Source organism: Antedon mediterranea, chromosome 2 (assembly GCF_964355755.1).
Source record: "Antedon mediterranea chromosome 2, ecAntMedi1.1, whole genome shotgun sequence".
Classification (NCBI taxonomy): Eukaryota; Metazoa; Echinodermata; class Crinoidea; order Comatulida; family Antedonidae; genus Antedon; species Antedon mediterranea.
In genome coordinates, this window is record NC_092671.1 from 4,133,286 (window position 1) to 4,155,358 (window position 22,073).

The 22,073-nt window shown below is 31.8% G+C and overlaps 2 protein-coding genes across 2 annotated transcripts in view; one reads left to right on the forward strand and one right to left on the reverse strand.

The window, feature by feature from the left end:
• Positions 1-22,073, reverse strand: part of LOC140039526 (RWD domain-containing protein 3-like) — a 36,873-nt gene that overhangs the window by 3,430 nt on the left and 11,370 nt on the right. The window contains exon 6 of the mRNA XM_072085136.1: positions 11,002-11,073. The gene's annotated coding sequence lies outside the window, so the exon portion shown is untranslated. The remainder of the gene's footprint in view (positions 1-11,001; positions 11,074-22,073) is intronic.
• Positions 11,250-20,151, forward strand: LOC140039525 (uncharacterized). Its single transcript, XM_072085134.1, has 3 exons — positions 11,250-11,861; positions 17,659-17,889; positions 18,172-20,151. Exons 1-3 carry the CDS (start codon positions 11,411-11,413, stop codon positions 19,659-19,661), a joined length of 2,172 nt encoding a protein of 723 aa, XP_071941235.1. The 5' UTR covers positions 11,250-11,410; the 3' UTR covers positions 19,662-20,151.

Below are 22,073 nucleotides of genomic sequence, written 5' to 3' on the forward strand. Positions count from 1 at the left end.
CCATCTTTTGATCTTTTGTATGGCTGCGACAAATATTCTCCGCGCCGCGCGCGGTGTCTGTTAAGGAGCGTGGAACTGACCGTGTCGCAGCCGGCCACAGATAAAACCTTTGATCTCCGAAACTCTGCATCATGTTGCTAGATTGCCTTGGTTGAACTGCAATGAAATTGTTGTGTTTTTATTTTTTTTAAATCCCAAAAACTTATCACCCAATCGCAGGCCTACAAATGATGAATAAGTCATGTCAAATAAGGCTCAAAGGCCCAACAGCAGTATAATGTAGTTGGTTTATAATATACGTATTGCATACATAATAATCATAGGCCTACGCTTACTGTTATCTATACATCAACCGCCCGCCACCACACTGATTTTCAGTAATAATACCTCGCTTCTGATTCGCTGAATTTTGCGCAGGGTTACCTTAATTCAATTTAGTAACCCGCTTTCGGCTCTTTATTTGTGTAATGTCAGAGTGTCGCAGATTGACGCAATAACTTGCTGTCTTAGCTTCGAGAGACCAGATACCAAAAATAACTCGTCGTGCATTTCCACAAGAAGATCATGCAGTGGAAATAGATGATAATACTCTGCCCTGTTATGTAGCATTGGATAGTACCGTCTAATTCTATTTACACCTAGCAATTGGCAGCGGCGAGACTGGAGGCGTTATTTCAAACGTCACTTTTCTTCTTTTTACTAATGAAGTAAGTGAAATCAGTGAAATGTAAAAAGTAGAGACGAATGGAAGCTTAAATTGGATTGCATTTATCTGATAATTGCATTAATCAGGGCGAAATTTGATGATGTGATTTATGAAATGTTTCTGCTGGACGCGCGCGCAATAAAAAATCGTCTGGGTCATTTTCAGACAACGTCGTAGCAATAGCAAGGTAAGAACAAACATTTATATACTTTTTTGAGCATTTAATCAAAAACGTATTTGATCAGAATAAGGTTGTATTTATACTTTATCTGTATATTAACTATTCGGAGAGTCGCTTTGTTGTTTTTTTTTAAAATTAATGATGTTTCGAAGACTAAAAGAATGACAAAGGGGAAAACTGCATGAGCCGGACTATGACGTAACGTTTCGAGGAATCAAGCTGAAACAGTGTAATTAAGTTTTAATGTATATATTTATTTAGTTTAAACACTACTTAGGCACTACGACCCCCTGCGAACCTAGAAGACTTCAATTTGGAAATGCGCAAACGCTCGCAGTAACCGCACCGTGCTATACACGTCTTCTCATTTCATTTCATTTCATTATTTATTTGGTCTATTTAAGTATATACAAAACAAAAAAAAAATGAAATTGGGGAGACCAGGGTCAACCTAAGTGAACTTAATCACTGTAGCTGAGCCGGTTGACCCAACCCCAAAGTCAGTTTACACATAAAAGACGTAAAGACAAAAAACAGTTACAGAAAAAGTAGTCGGCCAAATTTTAAGGGTAATATATGATAATTAATAGCATTCACTGAAGCTCAGAAAACCAGGTTTAGTTTAGTTATCAATATATGCTACAGTTCAAATGGGTACTTATCTAGTAAAAATACTGTATAATACGTGTATACGAATACTAATATTAATAATTAAAATTATCTATACTACTGTTTTTAAGTAAATCACAGTACCCACGATAATAGTATATAATAGTATATGATAATAGGAAGTGGGAGAAAGGAGAGGTTGAACGGAGGGTAAAGGAGAAATGTGATGATAATGTATTGCCAGATTATTAAGTCACTGATTCAATTTATTCAGGGCTCCTCCGTAAGTGCATCGCTAGCCCACTACACGAACATTAAAAGCATGCAATCTATCGACCAAATCCGAATCTCCTTTGTGCTGAGAAGTTTTACTAGACAAGAACCAACAGAGAAAATATTAATATATATTATAAGTTAGGCTGTATCTTAATCATAGGGGGTAAGCCCGTGTATCTGTGCGCTAACCTAAAACTGAACTTATTCCCGCCAAGATACTCCTTTCGCACACCACGTAGTTACATTTCAAAGGCATAACTACAAAGTAGTCGGCAAGAACGGAATTCCTACCACCTCGACATGCCAAACTAAAATATACCTAAGCAGAAAATTCCTATGGTCTCTACCTCTGCATGCAATTGCAACGATATTCATTTCGGCGTGGTTTTGAATTGTTTGAACGCAATTGTGCTGTGCGCAGATGAATATTTATAGATTAATGCTAGAGCAGTTTTAAGCATGTCTGTCGGATATCAAAACGAGCAACACTGCTCTTAATACAAGAGCGTTTACTACGCAAGATGAGAACAAAGCTAAAGTGACTGACACATCTACCACAGTAGCATTAAGATGTCAATTTAATATTAAAACCATAAGCGAACAATTTGATTGTAAATTTAAGCCTTGTAATTAATCTGCAAAATCAATAATACGGGTATAAAATTTCTAACACTGATCGTGGATGTGATGCTGTATCGTTGATAACATCATTAGCGCCAGGATTGGCTTGATCTGATGGAATATCACTTTCAATTCGTCACTGACATACCATTTTTAATTTTGTTAGATGAAGTTAGGAGTGTAACGTAACGTAAAGTAAGGTTTAATTTGTTTGATGTTCACAAGCCCTTGACTAATCGTCATTGAGCGTAACTAATTTTATTGGATTTGGAGTTACTAACTAACTCAGGGTACTAACCCACAAAAAAAGCTTGTTGACAAACAAACTGTATGCCCAGAATGCATGTGGCTCTGTTGCCAGTACTGAATTTAAAAATGTCGATTGAACAGTTTACGTACGGGCGCGTTTTAATGCGTTTGTTGAATGCACGCGTACAACAATTTTCATCACAATTGAAGTGTGTGTACGCACGCGTTTAAATGCTGATGAAATGTGCGTTGATAGTGTCTCTTCGTTCATTGAACACGAGAAATGACTATTACTAGTAAGAATTGTTTACTTTCTTTGCTCGTGTTACAATAAAACACTTCTATAACGGTAGATACGATTCATAAATGCCATTTTATTTCAGAACCATCTCCTAAAACTTTTAAAGCTTTGTTTAAAACATCAATTGTCAGCGATGAACGAGCAATCGAGTAACGTACAGTTGTACTAAAATAATGACTATTTCCACTCATCTCAGCACTTAATACGAATCGTTTCATCATTTTATAGACGCTTAACCAATACTTGTACGAATTTCTATAAAGAAGACGGTAATTAAAGGCCATGACCTCAAATTATGCGAACATTTTATGTCGTCATAGAATCAGCAAACAATATGGCAACTGAAAACCAAATGGAGTGATTGATGCGAAAACATTGAATGATTGTTGAAACTAAGTTTTTTTTATATTATACAATCCTTTGACAATTCTAATGTGTGTTAACGAGTGTTAGACCTAGAAATACATTTAGGACTACTAGGCCTAAAGTAAAAGATTTTTTACAAGCAACATGTTTGATATACACAAAACACGTCTTATCTTTATTTTAAATTTAACGCGTGCGTTGAAAGACTGATAATAGTACAGCTTTTGTTACGTGTGTGTAAAGACTGATAACAATAGTGCGGATATTGTACGCGCGCGTTCAAAGATTGATAATAGTATGGCTTTGGTACGCGCACGTAAAATCTATGTATTCCGTGTACCATGAACGGTATTTTATCGGACGGTGACGATCGTTGATGCGTCTGATAAACGGTCTATTGAGGAGTCATCAATGCAGTTAGTAGCAATAATGGAGTTTCATTTTAGATTATAATCAACATAACTCGGTATGTAAAAAATAGCATATCAACTGGACCCCTTCTGTTCGGCAATTTGCTGCATCTAGACGATGTTTTCTTTAGCGATGTTCGACAGCAGAAATACGGTTATATCTCGATAGACATACCAAGAAACACGAGACTTTAATCATATTAAAACAATTCATATACCGATTTGAATTGATGAAACCACAAATGGACAAAAAGTTGATGCCGTACCACTTTCAGTAATATTTAAAGGCAATCGTAATCTGCGCATGCTCACATGTCTCTGCCCGTACGCAGAATGGCTGGGCAGAGCCTAGTTGCGAAAGCAAGCCACAGGCTGTGATGGCTGTCGATCAATTTTTATAGTTAATGTGTTAATAAGAAGTTAAAATATGATATCATTTTTAACAAGGTTTAAAATCAAATAAAAAAATGTGACGGTAGATTGTGATATGTTTCCTGGGTAAAATATCTTCCCCTGTAATCAATACAAGTATACAGGTACCTATTATTTACAATTAGGTCGCTATTACTATTACAACGAAAATCATATCTATTCCTAATTTATTTTGGTGAATTTCAGACAGTAAGTAAATTTGCAGTAGGTTTTATGATGTTGTTTGGCTATTCCATTGAATTTAGGTACTTCGGAGGGCTGGTATCTTCTATTCCCCCTTAAATATTTGAGTTCATTCTGTTCATATGCGATATAGTCTTGAGTAAAGTATTGTACATTATTATACTGTATTATCATTTTGTCCAGTATCATACAGCATCACATGTACTGGCTGTATCATGGAAGGTGAATTGCTAGGGTCTGTGATACAAGCGTTAGGCCTACATGTAAAAAACATGTGATACTGAATCTGTGATTTTTTTTCTATGATATTTACCAAATTTCAATACATTACCGAGAATCGGCTAGACATTGTGTTGTACTACATGGGAACCAGTTATGCGCATGCGTCAATTAACTTTCTTAACTGCTCTTTAATTGGCATAATTACCTAGTTAACAATGGCATTCGATACAGATTATTGATCAACCATTTAATATTTTAAGTGTTCAATGAACGGATTATGCCAATTTATTCGAACCAGTGTAAAGGTTGAGGGAGAAATTCGGTCACTGTCTAACTTCACTTTCATTGCAATATTTAGGTATGTATATTATTAGTTTGGATGGTTTCCACACAATTACTACAGTAGAACCTCTATTAAGGGGACACTTGGGGACACCTTCAGGACCCAAGAAGTGGCCATATATAATAGGGATTGGTCATACCTATTAATGGTTGTAACTTAAATAGTGGTGGATGTACCCCGAGTATAGAGCTGTCTCCAAAAAAGGTGTTCTCCGGTTTTTGATCAAACTGTTTTTAGACAAAATGAAGCTGCCGAGTATAACGTAAGCGTCACAATGCATGGGGCGGCGACAGAGTGAAACGAAGAGAATTCGCTAAATACGACGATGAATTTTGATAAGGAAAATTATTTTGATGAAGATAACAATGATGATTATTATCGTTGTTCGTGATCAAATTATTGTGGAAGATATATCAACCACTGAAAATAAGATGATTAATTATGATGATTATTACGACGACGATAATGAACATAATGGTTTATAATTGTCATAGTAATTAATATAATGACGTCATAATATAATATAACTCAAACTTACAATCCTAGCCCAATGGTATCCCATAAATACAGGCGCCTGAAAGAGGATGAACATCATGGTATGATGAACAATATTGACGATTGTGATCATAATTAATATCATGACGTCATGATATCAATATACAATCTCAATAATGTCTGCACTCGGTTTCATACGCTTAATAACCATAGGCCTAAAATAGTACAACATAAGTGCGAAGGAAAGCTCAGAGATCACGAATTGTTGTTACATTATTGGCACGCGCACATGACGACAAAATATCAAGTTGACATAATAAGCTAGAAGGGTCTTGTTACAGCAGTTTAAACACTTGTTTCTTAGTTTAATATTTCAATGATACTCTCAGGAGCAATCAATCTATAATGTCATCCAATCATAAGTCGTATTTGAATATCATATAGGTTATCAAATGACGTCATTCATGTTATATTTTCACTACTATTATTCGATCTCAAATTCCGCGTTTGATTTCAATTAGGGATTTCCCCTTTTTATGAATTTGGGACGTTGAAAAAACGCTTATCATTTTGTAGACTTGCCCCATAAAAGTCTGTATTTATTGTCTTTTTTATGTTAGTCCACCAGTCGGCGTTTCGATATTTGTCTGAAAATACGAGCTCATGTTTTGTACGTATGAAACGCTATATGTGCCAACATATTTATCTTTTTACTAATTTATGTTAAGAAGGCACTTTGTTTGGTCCCAAAGATGTCCACTTAATAGAGGTTCTATAAACAGCTGTATCAATTCCACAATGTTTACCGTACTTTGTACATTATTTCTTTTAATGCAACTTTCTTTATATTGATATCATAATAAAGAAAAACAAATTAAAACTGTGGTTCCGCTGAGGTTCTGAAATGTATTTTATACCGAAAGTAATTGTAATTCATAATTCTTTCGCAAATCAACAGCCCAAAATGGTAATTTCTACAAATTAGTTCATCTCTAGAGGATAAAATTACATCAATAAGAAAATCAGTAGTCGTTCCACTGTATGCGTCGTCTAGTTAGACTGTCTTAAAAATAGAAACAAGATTAAGTAATGAGGATGATGATAGATGTAGGTTGGAGCATGTTGGAATTATGATTGCAGTGACCATCTTTCAATTGCCTAATATAATCAATCAATCTCATTATCTTATAATCACCGCAATGCGCATCTTCTTTTTAGGTAAAAGATCATCAGATACTTAGGAATTAGTACTATCAACTAATAACGAACTCGTAAGAAATCTTACTGTAAGTACTACTGGAGAACTCTAGTTATATTCAGGGACACTTCTATTAAGGGGACACTCTTCCATGACACGAGCAAGGGGTAATGTGTGTACTACAGTCAGCCTATATTCAGAGAAAACCCCTATTAAAGGGACACTTTCTGTGAAACGAAGGAGGGAGCACAAACACACACAAGATGCTTTACGGGTTTTGAGAGTGGACTTTTTTTGCTATGATAAGAAATCTTGGCATTACACAGGACTTGAACCAGAACCTCTGAATTGGTAGCTGAGCAAATAAACAACTAAAAAGTAACATCATTAGATTCAAAATAGATTCTGATAAGCAAAAGTGGTGGAACATTCAGATTTGGAAGCTTATTATTTTCTATTCATCAACCCCCGAACAATCCCCCCGCCCACCCCACCCCAACCACATCTGCCAAATGTTTCTCAGAGGCGGTTCAAATGTAGTTTCAGTAAAACTTCCCCAGTACAATTCGATAATTTGATAACACATGTGTATTGATGCGTGCAATAGCAAAAAATGTGTATAATGGGCAATAATAAGATAGATGTTTAGGTGTTGATATATTCAAAGAAAAACATGGCATCATTAATTGAAAAATGACGCCATGCTATTATTTGAATATATCAACACCTAACATATACTGTAATCATAAGATTCACATTTGAAAAGGAAAGTAACAATAGACTTTATTTCTTGATTTTTTAGTTTCAAATCTGAACACTCCACTGGTACTTTCAGAAAAACGAATAAAATATAAAAAAAATACAAATAAAATATATAATATTAAAATTTGATTTATTCATTCTCCATACAAAGATATTTTTTTTACTAAAAGGTAACTCTATGTTTAAAATGTACATTATAAATAAAGACTTTGTTGAATTTGTTTTCCACAGTGAGCCCTAACCCAAAATGTGGTACTTTTTAGTTATGTTTTATGATAGAAATTTTACTGATTTTCAAATAACATTACAGATTTTACTTTTTTTGTTGTTGCTTTATATACTTTTTCTTTAAAATGCCTAAAATTTAATACAGTTTTTGTGAATTTTTTTTTATCTCATAAAACCGTATGTAGTATGCCTACCATTTTTCACTTATTTATTTTACTACACTTGTTCTATCTGCTAGCCTTCGCCCACTATCAAAAGATAAATGGGGTTTATCATCAATGTTGTCTAAGGTAATATATATATATTATATTTTCTAATAAACAATAGGTATTTCAAACTTTCTTCAAATTATGCAAATTGTTGCGTAGGACTGTGTTTACACTGTTTTAATTTTATAATCTGCTTTTTGAATTACCATTTGACAAACAAAATAATGAATAAACATCACACCTCATTTTAGGTATAATAATAATATAAACACCAGATAGTACATAACAAGTTCTTAATGCTAAAGTGCATTAGCCTAGATTTTACATTTATTATTATATTAATCATTCTTATATACCATATACTGTATATATATTAATTAATTATAATAATTAATAATGTTAAATTCTCCTCCACTAAGAGCTATGTCAGCCATACACAGATATTTTTTCTTTTTTCATTTCATTGTATTGTTCCACATAAAATATGACAAGACAAAGAAAAAAGAATTAAAAAACCTGGGTAGTTGTTTGTTTATGTGAGACTCAAGTAAGCCAAAAAAGGCTTTAAGGCTGAGTTCCAAAATACATCACATAGTACATGGTAACGTAAAATTGCTTTCTAAAAAAAGGAACAAAAAAGCCAAACAGATTTTATTGAATATGAATACAAGGAAAAGTAAGGAATAAATTCACATAGTAACAAACTTATTAACTATCTAAAGAATATTGATGGATTAAGTATTGTTTGCATTTTTTTTTAAACGAAAGTAAGGTAGGTAATAATTTAATGTTTAAAGTTAAATTATTCCATAAAAATGGTCCGTTAAAAATGAAAGAATTTTTCCTGAGGGCTTAGTGTACTTTTCATAAATAAAATGTTTCCGGGTAGATGACCTGGTCTTATATGAATGAAGCTGGCTAAACATTGTAAACAACGAGTTAAAATGAGAAGGGAGTTGGTTATTAATAACACGAAACATAAACACAAGAGTTTGCAGTTTGTTAATATCGAATATGTTTAAAGTGTTTAGCTGATGGAATAATTGCCTTGTATGGGATCTTGGGGGTGTTCCAGTGCAAATCCTTAGAGCCTTCTTTTGAAGCTTAAAGAGACAGTGAATTGTGATGTTGATGGACTATTCCAAGGATTAGTCTGCAAAATGTTGTTAGAAATTGAAGCCCAAGCAATATTACAGTAGGTTAAGTATGGTAAAATGAGAGTGTTGTAAAGCAAAAATAAAATATTGTATGGAAGAATATATTTTAATTTACTTAAAACACCAACATTTTTAGACACTGTTTTATTAGTAATTGCAATGTGTGTTTGCCAGTTCAATTTTGAATCAATTTGAACCCCAAGGAATGTTCAATCATATACTGTCTGCAAAAGTGGAAAGCTGTTCCAAAATATGGAAATTTCCATATACTGTTTGAACACTATTCTGGAAACAAAATGTTTGACAAATCTAAATGTTCTTATACTTAGATTATTTATAGATTATTGACATAATAGAGTGCCACGAGCAGCTACTGTACTATTGCCAATATTCTAGTAAAAAAATGTCTTTATTTATAGACTTTATCTAATTTGAACAGTCTCACCACAACTATTGGTACTTTGTATGAACTAGTAAACTGGGGTATTCCTCTAATCATCTAAAATATGTACTGTATATGTACTTATAGATTATATTGATAATCAGAGATTGGTAGCCTGGCTTCTTCTACTACCAGAACTATGAAACCTGTACTAATGGTCTGTAAATTTGGGTTAAAGATATTAATAAATTTCAAAAAAAAATTAAGTAAATGCAAAAAAGAAAATAAATAATAATAACTGCTTTATCTTAGTAACAGTAAGACTTTATCAAAGTTAAAACTAGAAAAAATAATTACAGTTGGTTGATTTTAAACAGGGCTAGAAATAGTCTTTTTTTTAAACATTTTTAACAACCCAGACAGAGCACTTTTTTTTTGTAGTGAATTAATAATTTTTTACAAAAAATGTGAATTTTAGGATTGGAAGATTAAGCATTTTTTACCTTGTATATATGCTAAACTAAAATTGTTCAGAAATTAAAACCAAAAACATTAGCAAGTTTTTAAATTGTCACTGAGAAATTATGAAAAACCAAGGATGAATTTCAAGACCTGATGACAGGTAAAATTAATATGCAATTTCACAATATTTTATAGTAGTTTGTTAATTTACAAAAATGTGTGTTTTAAAGTTTTTACACAGAATTAAAATGTTCTATAATTTCAGTCTGATCAATTTTTTTTAGTATGTTTTACGGATTCGAGTGACGACAATGCATCTAGAGAACAAACTGTCTAGTTGTGCATCTCAACCTGGTGGATGTTATTGCAGCATTGAAATACATAACCCTCTTAACCCAATGAGATTCCATATAGTCACCAGATCTATTTTCTTCCTGGATAAACAAACTAACTTCTAGGCCTAAAAGTTATAGCAGCTAACTAGTTCTAATGGATTAAAAATAATTTAATAGTACAGTACAAGAATATTGATGTAACCGTCGCAAACTCTTTCTTTTGCTAACATCGAAAGGGTAAAAGTAAGGGGGGATTTCTGTAATATTATTACAGCAAGCATTCCCCGGAGAGTGGCTTTGAAAACATCTTCATGGGAGGCTAATTCTGATTGGTTGAATATATTATGTTCAAAGATATTTAGTCAACTAATGTAAACGCAGAGAAAGCTAGTATATAATAACACAATAGTTTCTTTGGTACAAGCTCAATTACTTGCTATTGGTCAAGGTAGTGGTGGGAATAACTGGTCACTATTAAAAATAACAAAGTTATAGTAGGTATAATTGTAACTCTATTGAGTAAAACAACATAACATATTAAAAAAATATCAACATAAAATGTAATGAATGTCTTTTAACTTTGCAATGCTGTGTTGCTTGCTTGGTTTTACTGGCTCTCAAAATTTCTCAAATATTTTACCTAGATTTTTAACTGATACATCTATATCAAAAGTATTGATTTCAATCTTTCTTGCAGTTAAAAGCTGAATTACAAAAACTTTTTAAATCCATAAACATATTAACTTTAATTTTTTCTACAGTATGTTATATTGCACTATTGTTTTACATTTTAGACGAGTTCTTCCATAATATGTTATTAATATTAAGTAATAAATAATAAGTGTTCTATAATTAATAAATTTAGAAAACTTACTGGTCTTCTCAGTGAATGTCAGTCAGATGTCTGTCTTGAACAAATAGTAACTGGGACTTCTGGATTGCAAGTCTATTTAGAGAAATAAATAATGCTTTGTTGATGCCATTTTCTTCTTTTTAATTTGTATTTTGCATTTCATATTGCTAAACTAATCTATTAAACTATTACTTTATTATTATCTTTATTTAAAATTTTTATTTTACATTTTATCTTTTGTACACACAAGACCAAGTAATCTGCAATTATTTGGTATGGAATTATGAAACTTTTATTTTTTTAACAGACTGTAACCCCAAAGTTGAATTATTGTATATCTAAAACTTGTTTTCTTTTGTTTCAGAACAATAAAAGTCAGCAAATATGAAAGTGATTGAAGTACCTGAACATTTTTAACAAGATACTGTAAATGAAAAAAAATGCACCAAATGTCGTGACATACTCAGAAAAGATGGAGATAGAAGAGCAGCCTCAACCACCCTATCAACTATCGAGAAAAGAAAAATTTCTGCATTATTTTAGGAAGTTTATACAATGGCTATTCTCATATGTGGGACTAACAGCCATACTGGTTGGTTACTTATTCCTCGGGGCTATCATCTTTAGAGCAATTGAACAACCGGAAGAGAAGCGACTGAGGGAGGTTTTGCAAATTGAAAAGGAAAAGTTACTAAGAGAATTTTATAATAAAAGTATGGAGAGTAACGTTACAGAATGGATGGTTTATGCCACTAAAGAAATCAATAAATTTGATATGAAAATGAACCCAAATAATGTTACTTCAGAAGAGCCTAATGATAGGTATAAATGGTCTTTCTTTGGTTCAATGCTGTTCTCACTTACTGTTGTAACAACTATAGGTAAGTTCATTGTATTTGGTAAAAAAAATTGTTCAGCATTTCAAGAAGTATTAATTAAATCAGGCTTTGAATGGGCCATTTTGCAGTTTTAATAAAGTTTAAAGCACTTCTATAAAAAGATAATATAAAAAAAATAATTGGCTGCCAGAAAAATTTGACAATTTTTGCTTCCAATACATTTTTTTTTCAAGTAGATACATTTTTTCCAATTCAATATCAGTATACATACTGTAATTTGTACATCCTAGTCACTAGTACATACAGTACTACCATACCACCTACTTCCTAGTATTACTCTACCATTGCTAGTAGCACTGAGAATTGTAAAATATTTGAAAAACCCACAACAAGAAAAGCTGCAACAATTAAAGTTTTTGACAAAAAAAAAAATATTTAAGTGCATGCTTTAAAAATATCATTGCAGATTTGAAAAATGATATTTCAAAAAGAGGAAGATTTAGCTAATAAACAAATTTAAATGGAGATAAGCTTTAGGCAAGATCAATAGTACACAACCCACAGCAGCTAGGCACATCTGACATGAGTAGCTGTAATCTGATGAGACAGATACTCTACTGGGGGCCCACAATTTAACAGTAGTGACAAAATCATGAAAGATGATATCTTATTTATCTTGTTGGGCTGATGGTGTTCTGTTGGATTACAGCAAGCGCCGCAACATGTAAATTAGGTGACCTTATTTCTGGTGACGTCAATACTCCTGCAGATGTGCTTAGTGACTCATGGCTGGTATCAAAATGCCTACAAAGTGTGGCAAGGAAAAATGAAACTTTTACCCAATACTAATTGCTAATCTGTTTTCATTTACATTACAATACAAATTAAATAATTTAATTTCTTTCTATAATAATAATAGTAATCAACTAACAGTATTAAATACAAATCTACAAAGTAACCGGAAGTGTAACTTTTTATACACTATGGAAGGTATGTCATATTTCGGATTATAATCCTACACCCAATCATAATGTTTTGGTCCGAAAATGTTGGATTGGAATACACTGTATTTTTCATTTGTGTAGAGGGTGTTTTTTATATATTACTATCTCACTCTTGGAGAATAGGCTATTGTCTGTTTAGCCAGGTAAGCTACAGTAGGAACGAAAAGCCTGCATGATTATTCAGCCTAAAAAAATCGGTAATTTCCTTCTTGAAAAGGTGTTAAAAAATCCATTAAAAAAAATAAATTAAATAAAAATACTGCTTAGGATTTTATTCTCTATACTAACCAATTAATAATTATAATCAATAGTTAGGTTACTGTATGAATTATAAAATGTGAGAATATCAATTAATTGTTTATGTAAAATTATCATGATTGTTACATTGCATCACAGGCAAAAAACAAAACTTATGCCAACTATTCAAGACTAAAAAAGTGATAAAAAGCAAATATACATTTATTTATTATGATAAAAATTCCATGTGGCTACTATTGTGTTAAAAAAAAACAACACAGAAACATTCTCTGTAAAAGCAAAGAAAAAACTAATTACTGTATATAAAGCATTGCGAGAATATTAATTTATTTCTTATGTAAAATGTTCATGTTGTTGCGATAGTAGTATCCAACAATAACAACAGCAAACCTACAAATTGGAGCTAACCAAGTTGATTAAAGCTAGCAGCAAGCTACAAAACAGCTCGAAATCAAATTAGTCAGCCTTAATGCAGCGCCAGGACATTCATTATCAGGCCTAAGTGAAATTTGTCGGCTGACTCGCTGCTCCTGAGTTGAATGGAATTTGTACACCTGTGAGTGTCATGACCGCCATAATTAGTAACGAAAATAATAACTTAATTAGCCATTATCTCCGTAATTTACTACCCATGTGAAATCAGTCTGTTTATTACTAAAAGAATATGTTCTTTAAAAACTAGAGTGTTTATTTTTAGTCATACATTTTCTTTTTTGTCAACCAAAATGATGAAAACAAGTGGTTTAAATTATTATCATTGATTTTGACAAATTACAGTATGGATTTATTTCTGTTGCATATCTTTGAAATGTATTATTTTATTTTAACAATATTTCATGAGGGTTTCTCAACCAGCTGAACCCTCTTCAGAAAATACAGTATGACAAGATTTGAGAATTGAGAACAATACGAACATGATCGGTTAAATTATTTGTGTTCCGCTTTACGTTGTTGTGTTGAACTTACAGTAGTGGGAACCCTTGAATATACTTATTACAAATATTAAATTTTAAGCTCTGTTTACACTATCAAACTAGTTTAACAAAAAAAGTGTGATGTGCCCAGATATGGTAGTTGTATGCCCAAATATGGTAGTGATATGACACTATCATGTCCATATATGGGCACGTCACATTTTTTTGTCACATAAAGTTTGATAGTGTGGACTTCAGATCAAGAATCTTCTTAGAGTAATGTAATAAACGGGATAAAACTAAGATAGTGATAAAGATAGTCCAGTTAGTTATGTAGGCGTCTGTAATGGTGATCAGTATCTATTGACACCAATGGAGTTTAATTAAACTTTCAAGCAACTTTTACACCAGAATTTAGAATTAGAAATTTGATTACGAATAATTTACAGTGTAATGGCCCACCACATCATACAGTCAGTATTTTTGTTGTACTTTAAATGTAGTGTTTTTTTACTGTTACAGTAAAACTTCTATTTAGGGACACCTTCGAGACCAAAAATACTGTTCTCTCAATAGGGAAAATAATAAACACACTTGTCATTCATTATTTGTTTTAAAATTATTCTGGCACTTCCAATTCCATCGGATCCATCCAATGTTGATAAATGCTCAATGTAAAAAAAGAGGTGCACTGGTTTTGGCCATTGGAAAATAGTTACTGGTACACACTCGGTTTGGGTTTTGATCATACATTTTGTAGGGACCTACATTAAAAAAGTAAGTGGGTGTGCAATAAAAAAACAATACATGGCATGTGATACATAATCAACCAATCAAATTTGATACTGTATTGTTATAATATGAAATGCAATAAATAACTTGTCCTGGTATGAACTCATTGACCCTATAGTACTTTCTAAATTACTTTTGTTTTTAAGATAGTATACAATGGAATACTAGAGACACTATATTTCCGGTATACAATTTGTTACAATACAGTGAATATGACACATAATTTGAACAATATTCATAATTAATTAATCAAGATGCCTTTGTCCATACACTCAAGTTCAATAAATCTAATTCATTTCACCAGAAACTGAAGACAACTAATTGTAATTTGAATGCCATTGGGTCCTGAAAGACAGATATAAGACGGTTCAATCAATAAATCTGACATATGATTGGACGTTTGTCATAATACCAAATGTAAACTAGAGAAGCTATCAAAAATTAATTATTGGATTCAATGAATATATTTTATCACTGCAATCAATATCACTATCTTGGAAACTATAGGCTGAGATTAGTAGCGTACAATTAAACAAATATTATGTATTTCCAGTCTAGTGAGATCCATATCCATGTTAGGGGTGAGTGCTCTCCCTTATGATGTCTAAACTGAATAGTTAGTTTGTTACTGCTAAAAAATCCTGGATTTGACCTCATTTACATACATGACACTGACAGGTTACATGTTGGTGAATTTCCTGTCTTAAATAACATTATAAAAATGTTCTGTAGCACCACTTTTTAAGAAGGCTTACCAAAGCAAAAATAAGTGGGGTAATTATCAATGTTGTTAGCAAATGTATACAGTATTTTATCAATAGAAATTTTAAATCTGGAGCTAACATTTTTTAAGAGTTGAAAATGTATGTAATCTAGTTTTTAACTATTCCACATCACCTCTAACGAAGTTTAAAGATCTTTCCAGCTCTTCATATCTACCAAGATGCCTCAATTCCTCTTGGGACTTCGACTAGATTTGAACCCATACATACCAAGCACCTAGCTGTTAGTACCAGGATGTCAAGTATACTTATTTGTAAAGATTAATTTGGCATGAATTTTTTAAATGTAAATATTTAAATGTAATTTTCAACCAAGATAATATTTGAATTATGTATGGTATTAACTACAGTAAAGAAGAACGGGGAATTTTGATGAGATATTGGAATTAATAGTTTGCTTAAGGTACCATATACAGTACACAATTATTCTATTGCAGTTACTGCAGTAAACTACATTATCTCCCTCTTTTAAAACTGTACTGTATATTCAATTTTTATTCGGGGTACCCGAGTCTAGGACGCTCTTATCTTCTCTTCTTCTTCCATCCGACACTATTGAGTAAAAAGTGCGATAAAGTACTACTCCTCCCTTATTCGTTGTAGTATTGAGCTGGGATTTGGCATGAATACTGTACTACAGGGACATGACCTCAAAGCTATAGAGCCGGATTTTTTAATTTCAAACCGGGTGCAGCCATATGACATCTCGAAGATGGTACCGTATAGTCGTATTTGGTAGCGAGGTTATTGATGTGTATGTGACGTCACATCCCGTCTTATGACGTCATTACAGCTTCTTTTGCTGTACCCCGAGTATCGCACATTCGTGCTTGTTCATGGTTATCATACACTTGTGTAGTCACTGCCTCATAAACTTCTACATTGTTGACTAAATCACACATTAATTGCTGTAAAAAAATCTAGTTACTGCAGTAATGGCAGTAGAAAACATTTTTGATGACACTAAAAATATGTAATTTTGTTAAATAAATTATTTAAATATAAACATTAAAGTAAGTAATTTTTTTATTTTTTAAAATTTTTTTTGCTGTACCCCGAGTATCGCACATTCGTGCTTGTTCATGGTTATCATACACTTGTGTAGTCACTGCCTCATAAACTTCTACATTGTTGACTAAATCACACATTAATTGCTGTAAAAAAATCTAGTTACTGCAGTAATGGCAGTAGAAAACATTTTTGATGACACTAAAAATATGTAATTTTGTTAAATAAATTATTTAAATATAAACATTAAAGTAATGTTAACGCATTTGTCATATGATAAAGAAATTAAACTATAAATTATATCTGGACATTACAAGATACATGAATATTTAACATTGATTGAGTTAGAATTCTCATTTGTTTAGATTACTAGACAATTTGACGTGATATCTTCATTTAATCAAAATAATATTTAAATATATTTTTCAAGATTCATTTGTAAGCTCCAGGGAACATATTTTTAAATGTACTTTATGCTAAATTCCAGCATGGCTTATGAAAAAAAAAATTGTTAATAAAAGAGAGAATATTTTTTAATTCACCAACAAGGATGGATAAACTACATTCCTTTGAAAAAATTAAATTTTATTATTTAATACGGCTACATGACCAGATTCCCCAAAATTCTGTACACAACTTTTCAAGCTGCAGTATTTTTTTTACCTCCTACATATTTTAACAATAACATTTGCACAGCATTTTCATTTTGTATGTCTGAAGACATCTATTTAAGATGTAGTGACTTTGTATTATATAACCTAAAGTTTATGAGCAGTACTGTAGATGGTTTTTATGATTTCCATCTTGCAGACAAATACACAATTAGTATTAGTAAATACAAAACAAATCGCTATCTACTGTAATGTCTTTCATCCCGTACTCTAATTGTGCATTTAATGCCAGAAATGAACTGTTAACTTTGCAATCTCTTCATAAGGTTCATCCCGTACAGTATATCTCTATATTTTTTTATTTTTTAAAATTTTATTTACCTAAGTTTTGTTTGAACAATGAAAAAAAAAACACTTATTAACTCCTTGGCAGAGTTAAAAATTTAAAATATTTCTGTTGTTTATTTCAGGTTATGGTCACATAGCGCCAATGACAATACATGGGCAAGTTATTTGTATCGTGTACGCACTCATAGGAATACCGTTGATGTTGCTAGTTCTTACTAATGTTGGCAGGGTTCTAGCAAACACGGCACGGCTACTTTTCAAAATGTATTCAAGTCAGTTGTGTAAAAAAGTTCGTTGTCAGGATAAACGAAGTTTGCAGAGGCGGGCAACAAAAAGAAAATTATCCTTGCAAAGTTTGTACATTTAATTACAGTTATTACTTTAGTATTGTATAGGAGCTATAGCATAGAATTGAGTCAATATTTGTTTAAGGAGGCTATTGGAACAGTGGGCCTAAAATGATAAAATGAAGTGCTTTAGCTTATGTCCAAATGCTACACCATACCACCTTATTTGTTATGCATTTATTAAATAAATAACCAAATCAAGATTTATCAACAGTTGGTTAATGAATTGTTGTTGTTTTCTGTGATAATATTAAATCATTTCTAACAATATAACTTTTTGGGTTTCAGGAAAACACTCGAAGAAACTTGAAAAGAAAAACTCAAGCAAGCGGAAGTCACTGAAGCGCGAGCCAACATTCAAAGTGCCACCAGAAGAAAAAACAGACAGCATTGAATTATCGAAAGCTGCCACAATCACATATAGCTCTAAAATTCTTCAAGACTCTGAGATATTTGCCACATTATATTCTGAGTGTAATGAAACCGAGGACCGAAAATGGTTGGATCGTGTTGATAGCGCAAACGATTCAACTTTACGAGATGTGTCGTCTACGAACTTATCATGCGCATCTGAGAATATTTTCGATGCAAAGAGCCAATCATTGAACAATAACTTGCAAGAGGACGACACAAGTAGCGTGTTCGACGGAAACGACACAGACTGTGCGGAAATTCAGGAGAAGACGAGCATAAACAGACAAGAATCTCCTAATGAAACTCCTACTACTTTTGCATCTGTTGAAGACAGTTTCTTACACTCCTTACGACCAGGTTCTTGTAGCTCTCTTGCATTACCCGTCAAAAAAGAACCTTTATTAGTAAAACGAAGATGTTCTTGCGTCGACTTAAGACAATTTGACCGATCTGAATCGATGGAAGGAAAACCGAAAAAAGAAGATAAGAAACTAACAAAAGATACCATCCATTACAGCCTACGTAAAAATGAGCATGTTGATCGCAAGTTTTACATGAACGCACAAGGTAAAAAAATGACTCACTCAGAATCCATGCCTAACATTCAGCAAAAACAATCAGTGAGAAGTCAGAATAACAATAAATATAATTCTCTTAGAAATAAACGCAAACAAAGATTACATTCTGGTCTTGCGCACCCGACGTTGGCTTCACTAATGAAGCCAATTGACATGAAGATTCAAAACTCGGCAACCGCGATTCGCCTTGCAACATATGGCAAAATCAAGGGTAGTAGTCGGGAAGACTTAACATCCGGCATATCTGAAGTATCTGATGAAGATACGCGAATGTTAGACTGGACGGAATCTGTTCACAGTCGAAAGCAGCTATTATCGTCATCGAGTAACGCAAGTTTGGAAACAATAAAGCGTAAAAAACGAAAACCAAGTAAGAAAAAGAACAAACCGGCAGATGATGAATTGTCAGATATAGCTGAAATTGACTCGGATGATAGCGGTAGTAATATGAAACGTACAATAACAGAAGCCGATATTCCAATTACACCAGTTTTAATTTTTTTCTTCAGTTATGTAATTTTAGGGGCTGTTATGTTTTATTGTTTGGAAAGCGGTTGGAACCTTCCGAACGCAATTTACTTTTGTTTCATTACGTTAACCACGATAGGATTCGGTGATTATGTACCTGATAGTTCACTTTATAGCCTTATTGCTTGTTGTATATATACAATGGTTGGCATGGCGATAACATCTATGTGTATAGCATTAATTATGAAGAAGTTTGTACTGCAGGTTAAAAAGATAGGAAGAAAAGTTGGTATACTAAAAGATGAAGTGGACGTTTGAGGTCGGACAAAATTATCACTAGCAACTCAAATACTGTAATATAGGTAATTTTTTTTCAATAGGTTTGCAAGCTGAAATACACTAGTAAAGTAAAGTTTACTAAAAATGTTAAAAAGTTGAGAAAGTACTGTATCAGGAAACAAATCCTTCTAAAGTAATTTGGTTTCACATTACAGTACTTTAGAATGGCTTAAAGACCTCCCAATTCTGAAGATAAATATTGGAGTTCCCGATATTTTGAGTCATCTAAGGTACAATTTCCCAAATTGTTCTGGAAAAAAAAAAATTCCTGATAGAAATAAATCAATTTATAATTGAAGCAATGGTTTCAAATATTGCATTTATGGTGGGTGGACATCTGCAGCTGTAGTAGTAAGTAAAAAAAAACACACATTCTCAATTTTAGGAATAACGTGGTGTACTTTTTAAACCATACTTTATTACTAGTCAATCTAGTCAATCACCATCTCGATAATTTCCTAAATTAAGGTTAGTAAAAGATAAAAATTTTGCTACAAAGTTAACATTAAACTGATTATATTATTTGAATATGTATAGTTCAAAATATTAAATTCAGAATTCAAAAAGAAAATTAATTTTAAATATTATTAAACATTATGCAATGTTTTTTGGGGTTTATTTATTGTAAGAATTTGTCATTAGAAATTTTTACAAAATATAGCATGGCAATTGATGAAAAATAGTATAGAATAGTTGAAAATATTACTTAATTTGAAACTAAATGTCTGCTTTCAATACAGAAATGAAAAAAGTCTAATGAAATTTAAAAATGTTAAAATGAAACAATTGATTACGATGTTATGATTAAATTACTTTTTGATTGAAGTAGTGTACAATAGTAGTAGTAACTATGATAGTAACTCTTCTTTTATTTAAATTTTGAAGTTTAGCAAAATAAAATTCATTAAGGTAGTTTTTTTAACTTCAAAGTCATTCCACTAGCAATGAAATATATCTGAAAAAATATTAAAACTTAAAATATGGCAATATACCTATTATACATCATCGTACTAGTGTATAATCATAAAACAATTCAAATACACTAATATATTTATACAATTATTATAGAATTATCATTATCAGTGTTTTATTAATTAAAATATAATTATAAATATACTGTACGCTATTCACAAAAAAGACTGTGGCATATATGGTATACGGACTAGCACAAATTTGGATTCTTTGATGTGAAATACATATACACATGTAAAGTAGAGTCACTAAATAATGTTAAACATAATAATTATACAATTAATGGTTTTTTTCTGAATGAGAAGAACATTTTTATGAGTTGAAATATTGACTGTTCTAAATATAACAGTCAGGCTTTTTTAAACAGTTATCACCTAGTAACTGTTCTAAAATTAACCTTTATTTTATCCGCAGCACATATCAATTCAATGGAAGACTAGGCCATTATTAAATGGTAGTGTTCTGATTTTGGCTACTGAGTAGAGCAGTTAAGACGCACACTACAAATCGGTTTTAAAATGCACAAACTTCCCTAGTCTTCATAGAACAAAATTCTCAAAATATTTAATTATTATTATAATTGAAATGCTGAACATGAAATAGAACCTATTTAATGGTTTATTTTATACAGTAGAACACTTTATTAAGGGGACACCTTCAGGACCCAAAAAAAATTGTCCCTTTAAAAGTTGACTGTATTAATTAATTAACCAATTAAATGATAAAAATCAAGTGTGTTTAATTATAATTAATTCATTTTTAACTAATGCTACAAATTAAAATGTGTAATTCTTTCATCAATGGGACAAATGTATCTAGCTAACGTTTACAACAAAACATTTCCTTGCATACATTCAACAAAATACATTTACGAGGTAAACTCATATTTCCAGTTAAACATATCCTAAAATAATTTTATTATCATAATATTATTTACTAACAATTTAGTGTTTAATATGTGCTGTATATTAGAGCTTTAGTCAAATACAAACGTACAGTAGGCAGGCAATTTTGAAATATTTAAATGTTGTTATCACTTGTGATTATTTAAAGGTTATGCATCTGCTGGTCTGCCAAGTGATAAGCTAAAGTGCAATGCTAAATCTTTATTCTACTCCAGAGTCAAAAACTATTTATGTAATGTACAAACACTTTCAATGTGGAATGTGTAATTCCCATTCAACTACTATTTACACTAAAAGATATTAGCACCCTGTAGCTTACATCAGATTAATGAGTTTTATACAAAAACGAAAAAAAAAAGGACAAAAATATCGATCAAGCATATTATTGCGACTCTATAAATATTTATATTATGAATCGAAAGTGCATTTAGTATTAAGTAGAAACGTACGTGCAATTGTAAAACATTTAGAAAACAAACATCAATATAAACAATGAATATATTTTATAGATGTT